Source organism: Diospyros lotus, chromosome 13, assembly GCF_014633365.1.
Source record: "Diospyros lotus cultivar Yz01 chromosome 13, ASM1463336v1, whole genome shotgun sequence".
Taxonomy (NCBI): domain Eukaryota; kingdom Viridiplantae; phylum Streptophyta; class Magnoliopsida; order Ericales; family Ebenaceae; genus Diospyros; species Diospyros lotus.
In genome coordinates this window covers 9,860,204-9,869,136 of record NC_068350.1, presented here as the reverse complement: position 1 = coordinate 9,869,136, position 8,933 = coordinate 9,860,204, and the positions used below count along the sequence as shown (strand labels likewise).

Sequence of the window (8,933 nt, the reverse complement as noted above, 5' to 3'; positions counted from 1 at the left end):
GAATGTTTGTGGGTTTACGTGTTGAACTTAATCAAAACCCTAGGGAGAGCCCAAAATAGAACACAGTACTGTAATTAGAAACACTATCATAATAAGTTGCAACTTTTTCTTTATCTGGATTAAGGTATCCTCCACTTTAATCCAAGAGAACATTGATCATAAGAGCACAAACCCTCCATTGGAAGCAATGCATATATGCCCCTTTTTTCTCTTTAACGAGAGAGTGGAAGTGGCAGAGCTGCCGGGTATATATAAACAGATGCAGGTAACGAGGTACGCAGGCATTAAGTACTGCTGTTTGAAACCTTATCCTCTTGTTCAAACACATCAACTTCAAACAGTTGAACAATGCCAACTTCTTCCTCTCTCTTCTTCCTCCTCCTGCTACTGTACTCTCTCTCACTCACAAGTAATTACAGACCATTTAGTTCTTCTTCTTCTTCTTCTTTCTTTTACTTTTGGTTCTTTATCTGACTGATTGGTGTAATTTGTTCCTTTTTGTACTCTCTGGTTGCAGATGGGGCTCAACTCATACTTGTAAACAACTGCAATGAAAGCGTATGGCCGGGAATACTCGGCGGCTCCGGCCACCCAACGCCAAGGAACGGTGGCTTCCACATGAGAAGCGGTCAGGAGATGGTAATGTTGTAAATAACAATTTGGTACTGGATGTAGTACAAGTTCAACGTGTGAGAGTATGCGACTAAATTCATATTTTTGTCCATGTATTCTTATATTTTTCTAGTATGATCTTTTGAATTTTTACTTTAATCTTTTTTTTTTTTTTTTGTGATATTTCAAAATTTTCATTGTTTCAATTATACCTATATATTTGTATTTCTAAGTTAATTTAACCCCTATCTTTTCATATGTACAAAAAAATTAAATTATTTCATCTCATTTTATTTTTTTATAATACATCAAAATAGGGGAATTAAATTATTTTAAAAATATAATTACTAGAATGTAATCGAAACAATAAAAATTTTAAGTTGCCACATGAAAAAATGTCAAAATAAAAAAACTAAATTGATTCGAAAATGTAAATTGAGGGGTATAATTAAAATAACAAAAAAAATTAAATGATTAAACGAAAAAGAGTGAAGAGTATAGGAGCGGATGGATTTGGCAGAAAGTATACTCTTTGTTCATGATACACATATATGTATATGTAATTAACAGTTCATGTTTCTTATAGAATTAACAATGTTTGTATTTAGAGATTGCAAATAATAGCGAGTAAACAAGCTTATTCCAAAATATAATTAATTAAGTCCTCATCCTCCCACAGGTAATGGACGTGCCGGAGAAGTGGTCAGGGAGAATATGGGGGAGGCAAGGATGTTCATTCGACAGCAACGGAAACGGCTCGTGCGAGACGGGAGACTGCTCCGGCCTCCTACACTGCCGCGGCCTGGGCGGAGTTCCACCGGCCACGGTGGTGGAAATGACACTGGGGTCCTCAACTTCGCCTCTGCATTTCTACGACGTGAGCTTGGTCGATGGGTTCAACCTGCCGGTTTCGATGGGCCCGGTCGGGGGCGGAATAGGGTGCGGCGTAGCGTCGTGTGAGGTGGACCTGAACATCTGCTGCCCGTCGGCGCTGGAGGAGAGGAGAGGCGGCAAGGTAGTGGGGTGCAAGAGCGCGTGCCTGGCCATGCAATCGGCCAAGTATTGCTGCACAGGCAGCTATGGAAACCGCGACACCTGCAAGCCGACTCTGTTTGCGCATCTCTTCAAGGCCATCTGCCCAAAGGCCTATAGCTATGCTTTTGATGACGTTTCCAGCCTCAACAAGTGCAGGGCCTCACGCTATGTCATCACTTTCTGCCCACCCACATGAGGGACACAGGAGGCTTTTGGTGTCCTTAATTTTGTTGAGCAGATGATTCCTTCCTTCCCTCTTTTTGGCTTTTGCTTTCTCTGTAATTTGCATGCAGCTCTATACACACACATATATATTCTTGTTTGTGATGGCAGAGATGAGTGATGAGTAAACAAACAATTGGTGCTGCCAAGTGACTCCATTTATTAGATGCTATCCCAAAGTAAATTATAGACCAGCTTGATTGCCTTAGCCTTTAAAACATCACATGAAAACCATAGTGTATATGAAATATGTTGAAAGATGGGAGTATATGAAAAAAATGTGAAGTGCAGTGGGTCAGTGAAAAGTTCTTGGGAGGTAGAAGGAGGAAGGTAGCCCGCCCTTGCCCTGCACATCAAGTTAGGTGACTTTGGTTTGAAGAGTTGAGTGTGAAGATAATTTTTATACTTAAACTCATGATGAATAAAAGAGGAAAACGTTTTAATACCATTTACCTAAATAGAAAAACTTATAAAGCTCTAAGTTTATAAGTAGGAAGACTTATTAAAATTTATGTATTATCTTGCCTCTTCACAAGGAAAAAATCAAATAAAAAAGTATAAAGATAAAATAAATTTTTAAATTTTTATGGGCAGGCATGCCCCCGCCAAGTTTGTAACTCTCTCCATATATACTGACAAATTATGTTGGCAATTCAGTCAAAAGAGGACGTGAACCAAAACAAAAACTAAAACAAATGACCGCCACCCAGCTAAGCTGTCTCATACCACAACTTAGGAAAAAAACACATGCTATGTACAAGCCTGTGAAATTGTGAATGGATCTAACTGTACTAAACTGGGTATGTATATATAGTTACCTGATGTACAAATAGTGAAATATATAACTCTCGATCTAAAGAAATGGATAAAAATATATGAAGATCCTTTTCGGGAATTCCAATTTCCACAGCAGAGTTGCTATTTGATAAAGTTCTGGGAAGAAGACAACATAATTTTTTCAACGAAGAATCATTTCCAAGAGCAAGAACAGGATCCCAGTTCGCTAGCAAACAGAAATCAACCAGAGATCAGTATAGCCCATTGCTATAAATTCATGTAAATATATAAATTTGAGCAGAGATGGGATCCAGCACTGATCATCAAACAGCAATGATCGAACAGGATATTCCCACTTATGCCCCTTCCTTGCCTGTGCCAAATGTACAAGAAATGGTGAGAAAGAACCCTCTACATGTTCCTGAGAGATACATAAGAAACCAAGAAGAGAGACCCAAAAGCACTGATAGAACTCACCTTTCCTCTGAGATTCCCATCATTGATCTGTTCCTGCTCTCTAATGGACAAGAGGAGGAGCTCAAGAAATTGGATGTGGCCTGCAAAGAATGGGGCTTCTTTCAGGTATATATTTCCATATGTATTACCCAGCAAGCAATCAGCCAATTCCCGATAACAACTTCGGGGTTGGGGGGGGATGACCCTGTCTGACCGTCGCAGGGCAGGGATTCTCATGCACTGATAAAGCCCTTTTTGAGTACCATATATGTACACCTTTTTGCGTATTGTCTTAATGGTGATAAAAGCTTGGCAGGTGGTTAATCATGGAGTGGCAGAAGAAGTGTTACAGCGCATGAAGGATGCTTCAGCCGGTTTTTTTGACCTAGCATTGGAAGAGAAGAACGAGTACTCGATGCCCCCAAATGACATTCAAGGCTATGGCCATGCCTATGTGGTTTCTGAAGAGCAGAAGCTGGACTGGTCCGACGCTCTGATTCTTGTTGTCTACCCATCTAGATTCAGGAGGCTTCAGTTTTGGCCTGCCAAACCAAATCAATTGGGGTAAGTCTCCAATTATATATGGATGATTTTACTTACTCATTTTACCCTTAAACTCGGGATGGCAGACTCCCATGGCCAATGAGAGGCTGCTCACGGGAAATTAAAACTTGGAACACTAGACCTCTAGTGGTTTAATGATTTTAGTTCGGCTAGCTATTAAAATTATCCTGTGCAGAGAGACCATTGAGGCCTATTCAAGTGAAGTCAGAAGGGTTGCAGAGGAGCTGCTGAGCTCTATATCTCTGATCATGGGGCTGGAGGACGACGCCCTTTCAAAATTGCACAAGGAATTGGTGCAAGTTTTGAGAGTTAATTACTACCCAATTTGCGCAAAGCCTGATCAGGTACTGGGCATAAGCCCCCACTCGGATTCAAGCACAATTTCCATACTGATGCAGGAAGAGAATGTCGATGGCTTAGAGATCCGGCATGACGGCGACTGGGTGCCTGTGAAGCCAATTCCAAATGCTCTTGTGGTGAACATTGGAGATGTCGTTGAGGTACTTTCCAGCAATCTTCCAGTTTTCAAATTGCTCTGAAATAGTTGGCGAATTGATTAAGAAATTAAACTTTTTCTTGCCAATGGCAGATTTTGAGCGACGGGAAGTACAAAAGTGTTGAACACAGAGCTGTAACAAATGGGAACAGAGCAAGGATTTCTTACGCGACCTTTCTCTTCCCGCACGACGATATCGAAATCGGCCCGCTCGATCGTTTCATCAGTCCTGACAGGCCTTCAAGTTTGTACAAGAAGGTTAGGTACGGAGACTTTCTCAGGCAATCGTTAAACCGGAAACTTGAAGGAAAATCTCATACCCAGATGGCAAGGAGCGAATAGCAAGCGCTAGTTTCATCGGTCTCTGTTCTATCGATCTCGTCAATTCTTGGTTAGCCGGAGGCTCTTCAGAATTCAGAAACGTCGTACTGTTCTATAAATTGCTTTGTCAAGTAATTGCTTTTGTCAAGTTGGATGATGAATTTGTATAGAGCATCCGGCAGAATTATGCTTCCCGTTACATTCATTCTAACATGTTATAAATGATACTATGTTCGAAACGAAACAGTCACCACAACCGAATGCGTCTCAGATATTATTAACAGCAAATTGAATCACAGTGGACTCATTTACAAGACCACCAACTTTAACAGGCAGGCAGTAGGCAAGTTTCAAGTGTTTCTTGCCAATAAATAGATTAACAAACATGCATCCTTAGAACCAGCGAATCTTGTACAAGCCAGAAAAAACGTAGTTGCCATTTCTCAAACCCGGAAGAAAACATCGAAGTGCTAATCTGAGGGGGGTGGAGCTACATGATGGTGGGCGGATATGGGGCAAAAATTACTCTCTTAGAAACAACGAGATCAGCAATAAAATCCCATGAAAACGCTTTAAACTAAACCTAAGAATGGCCTATGCTGCATTACTGTCTTGTGTTGGTAAGGTTGTCCCCTGCATTAGCATCTGAAGTTGAGCTACTCTCTATATGAGTGGCACCTGGTGGAGGACCAGGACCTAGCAATAAAGGCGCTTCTTTCTTTTCAGTTCCTTCGTTTGCATGGACTTCTGGCCTTGCAGCCCATGCTCGAAGAGGAGGTTCAAAATGTTTGCTGGCGACATCTGGGGGAGCTGCATCCTCCCCTGGAAGAACAAGAAGCCCCTTCTCTTGAAGAGAAGATGGCTCCTTATAACAGGCGTTCCAAAGGGAGTCCACAAGGTGCCTCTCCTCCCTAGCAGCCCCCAGATCCTCCTGTGACATCAAGCTGATACCATTAATCCGTTCTTCAAGAATTTGCTTCAGTTTCTCATCTTCTTTACCCAAACTACCATCTGCTCCACCAGGCCTGTCACGGGCGAGCTCAAGAAGCCCACGAAGTGCAGCCTCACGCACATCTGCATCTTCACTGGAGGCAAGGTGCATCATAATGCGAGGAAATCCTAGCTCAGTTACAACATCACAGTCCAAATGATTTTCATGCAGCAAATAGTGGATTAAGTTAAGGGCTTTCCTGCAAGATAACCAGCTCTGTAAGAAATTTAAATACTAAATAACAACACTCATATCCACCAACAACCAAAATCCCAAGCCTTAAACCCGAGGGGTCATCTACAAGAATTCCAAACCTCCGGCCTTAATCCCACAGTTGGTATTTCCATGTTGTACAAGTCGATTTCACAATATCAAACACGGCCATATCAATTAGCTTCATTCACTGTCATTTCATTGAACTTTTTCATATGAAAATGGTGTTGAAAATTTATTAATCATTCCCTCACTAGAGGTTGAGGACATCCAACATAATATTTTGCCATATTGTTCTTTTGCATGGATTTTTATTGTTAATCTGACATTAAAAATATCATGCCACCAACCCTAACTTGGTTAGGATAAGATACAACTGATGATAATGATGATCTAGAATGAAAAATAAATAAAAGAAGTCTTCCAAGAAAAGAATGAGAACTATATTTTAGCACAGTCAGATTCTTTTGATGAGCTAATCCATTTATATTAGTTGGAAGTAAACAAGATAGCACCATTACCTTTGAAATTTCACATTCTCAGAACTCAAAGCATCTCTAAGTGCAGCATATCCATTAGCAAGTCGAAATGCAACAATTCCTGGTTTGTTGTGCCTGATTAAAGCTGATAACCCCCCATAATTAGAAAATTTCTCAGACCAATAAAGTCAACTACTCAACTCAAACTCACACAAAAGTAAAATTCATGACAATAATTACCAAAAGGAGTCACAATACTCACAGGATATTGCTCCAAGTGCTTTGGTACGAGCAGTGACATCAGGATCTGAAGTAAAATTTGAAAGCAAAGGTTCCAAGCCATTTGATTCCATTACCAATTGTTGACTCCTAGGGTTGTTCTGAACAATTGTTGTCACAACTTCTGCAGCCTTTGCTCTAATATTAGAATGGGAATTCTTCAAGTAACCAAGAAGAGGGACCAAACCCCCAATGGAGTGAAGATCTGTCATGTGCCAAAGTCAAACAAAGCATCATGCAACTGCCTTTTCTAGAGTCATAAATCCCGTAATTCATTAAAATCTACAGCAACTTTATTTAGTTTACAAGTAAATCCTATGTTACACATTCTTTTTGAACTTTTTAGTTGATAATTCAGTTTAACAGTTATTTCTCTAATTGTCATTTGTCATATGAACCAAATCCGAGTTGACATCAGGTGGATGTCATCAGATTCAATAACAAGCGGTCAGAGGGATTTGATCATCATTAAACATCAAAACAAGTTGAAAATTCAAAATGCCTTACAAAAATCTATAACAGAGGACTAACTTTCTTTCTTCTATATTGTTTCTCAGAGAACCAGTTTACAATCAATACAAAGCTCCATGTAATTGGATTCATTAACAGGAGTATGCCCCGCAAATAATGACCGAAATATGAGAAGAAAAGGTACACTTTGGATATAAATTTATTTGAACTTGTTTCCCAATTCTCGATACCATGGAATGGTAAGAACATTCAAATGCAAATAATTTTTTCACAACCTTGGGGAGACAAAAAGTAAAACAAAGGAAGACAGAAATAAGCACTTCATGTGACTGAAGAAAACTTTAGTTCATAACAGTAAGGAACAAGAGGTGAATATTACCTACATTAATGATCTGAATAACAAAGAAATAGGAAGATAATGGGTCATTACTGGTGACATGGACACGGGAAAGATAAACTACTATATCTCAACTATCTGTGATAAACTACTATACCTCAACTATCTGCGGGTGTTACAAAGACACTACTAGAAGAATGCCAGATATATCACAAAAGATACAGCAATATGTTTGAGCAATCCCCATAGACCAAGCAGCATCATACTTATAAAAGTTGACATTAATGTTGTATAGTAACAAAAGTTCATATGTCAAAACCTACAACTGGGTTGGGGGGGGGGGGGGGGGGGGGGGGATCATGAAGCGCAAAAACTTACCATTAGCCATGTCTATGGACTCTACATGCTCCTGTAGTTCATCTAACATGTCTGCAAGAGCAAAATCATAAACAATAATGAAATTGATAAGTTATTAGGCCAAATTTTCGCTTACCCACAGAAATAGCTTTCAACCACCAAAACTACCAATAAGAAAAGGGGCTAAAACTTTGAAAGTCCTGTTTTAGTACCTTCCAGGTCAGCAGCAGTAACTCCTTGCTCCTCCAGCACTTGCTCAGGAGTCTGCATGACAAGACTTATCTCTTTCATTCGCCTAACAACATCTACAGTCTGGGCTTGCATAGCTTCCATGAACCATCTTCTATCCTCCTCACTAAAAAGACCGAAATTGTAAAAATAATTACTGTCAATTGATTCTGTGGAAAAAAGTCTGAAATTACACACAGATCATTCATCTTCGTAAACATGTAACCTAATTTGAACTTCTTTTTTTGCAATGCCATTCCAGCAGTGGGGCAAATTATTGCCCTAAAGTCAACGGTTGTTCCATGCTTCCATTCAGTAAACCTCACGCTCTGAATATAATTACATAATTACAGGCACAGGAAGCTTAGCTTCCAAAATCCAATCTACATATCTATTTCATTGATTCGAAGATGGATTCCACTTCCTTTCAAATATATACCCCCAGAAACATTTCAAAATCCAAAAAACAACTCAGCCACAAATACAGAACACAAACAAATATCCGTACATATATAGAGCGGGATACCTCAAATTTCGATTGGAACGAGTTCCATCGGAGTGAGAGAGACTCCACTTGAGCAACCCGTCCCAATTGGGTCCGTCCTTCGCCATTAGAGTACTGCTGAAGACAGAAAAAGAGGGTGAGAAAAGCCCTAATTGCAATATTCGTTTGTCTTCTGAAAACAGCTAGAAGAGAGAGGGGTCCCTAAGCATCAGTGGCGGATTTATAGAGAGTGGATTGGAATCCGGAACGATATTCTGGAGAAGACTCGGAGGTTCAGGAACCGCAGCGAAGTATCGAAGCAAGAACAGTCGGGGACTTATCGCACGGCTCAGCCGCCTCTGGATTGTGGGCCTGGGTTGGGCTAGATCTCAGCCCGCCCCAATTACAGGCCTAACCAGGAACTTGGCCCAGACAGAATTTCCTATGCATTAAGCAAACGATTATCACTGAGAGACTATAATAATTTCTCAAAAATTCTGATCTAGACCTTTTTTTTATATGAGTTTACACCGATTTTACATGTTTATTAGACGCAGCACATAATTTGTAAACTATTGCCCAAAAAGCCAATCTAGTGTGGAAAGTGGAAA

The 8,933-nt window shown here is 40.2% G+C and overlaps 3 protein-coding genes across 3 annotated transcripts; 2 read left to right on the top strand and 1 right to left on the bottom strand.

Moving 5' to 3' along the window:
• Positions 1–272: 272 nt before the first annotated feature.
• LOC127788385 (thaumatin-like protein) lies at positions 273–2,146 on the top strand. Its single transcript, XM_052316571.1, has 3 exons — positions 273–409; positions 518–639; positions 1,292–2,146. Exons 1-3 carry the CDS (start codon positions 349–351, stop codon positions 1,841–1,843), a joined length of 735 nt encoding a protein of 244 aa, XP_052172531.1. The 5' UTR covers positions 273–348; the 3' UTR covers positions 1,844–2,146.
• An 803-nt stretch (positions 2,147–2,949) lies between these two features.
• Positions 2,950–4,677, top strand: LOC127788025 (protein SRG1-like). Its single transcript, XM_052316144.1, has 4 exons — positions 2,950–3,244; positions 3,411–3,666; positions 3,842–4,166; positions 4,256–4,677. Exons 1-4 carry the CDS (start codon positions 2,950–2,952, stop codon positions 4,502–4,504), a joined length of 1,125 nt encoding a protein of 374 aa, XP_052172104.1. The 3' UTR covers positions 4,505–4,677.
• A 52-nt stretch (positions 4,678–4,729) lies between these two features.
• On the bottom strand, positions 4,730–8,644 carry LOC127788384 (uncharacterized). Its single transcript, XM_052316570.1, has 6 exons — positions 8,365–8,644; positions 7,823–7,965; positions 7,632–7,682; positions 6,429–6,650; positions 6,209–6,311; positions 4,730–5,673 (listed from the first exon to the last, which is right to left on the bottom strand). Exons 1-6 carry the CDS (start codon positions 8,448–8,450, stop codon positions 5,088–5,090), a joined length of 1,191 nt encoding a protein of 396 aa, XP_052172530.1. The 5' UTR covers positions 8,451–8,644; the 3' UTR covers positions 4,730–5,087.
• Between the last annotated feature and the right edge of the window lie 289 nt (positions 8,645–8,933).

Coding starts and splice junctions, on each gene's coding strand:
- LOC127788385 (XM_052316571.1), top strand. CDS start 349: ATGCCAACTTCTTCCTCTCTCTTCTTCCTCCTCCTGCTACTGTACTCT. Junction 410..517: donor GTACTCTCTCTCACTCACAA/GTAATTACAGAC, acceptor CTCTGGTTGCAG/ATGGGGCTCAACTCATACTT. Junction 640..1,291: donor TGAGAAGCGGTCAGGAGATG/GTAATGTTGTAA, acceptor ATCCTCCCACAG/GTAATGGACGTGCCGGAGAA.
- LOC127788025 (XM_052316144.1), top strand. CDS start 2,950: ATGGGATCCAGCACTGATCATCAAACAGCAATGATCGAACAGGATATT. Junction 3,245..3,410: donor TCAGGTATATATTTCCATAT/GTATTACCCAGC, acceptor TGGTGATAAAAG/CTTGGCAGGTGGTTAATCAT. Junction 3,667..3,841: donor GCCAAACCAAATCAATTGGG/GTAAGTCTCCAA, acceptor TATCCTGTGCAG/AGAGACCATTGAGGCCTATT.
- LOC127788384 (XM_052316570.1), bottom strand. CDS start 8,450: ATGGCGAAGGACGGACCCAATTGGGACGGGTTGCTCAAGTGGAGTCTC. Junction 7,966..8,364: donor CGTTCCAATCGAAATTTGAG/GTATCCCGCTCT, acceptor CGGTCTTTTTAG/TGAGGAGGATAGAAGATGGT. Junction 6,312..6,428: donor AGCACTTGGAGCAATATCCT/GTGAGTATTGTG, acceptor GGGGGTTATCAG/CTTTAATCAGGCACAACAAA.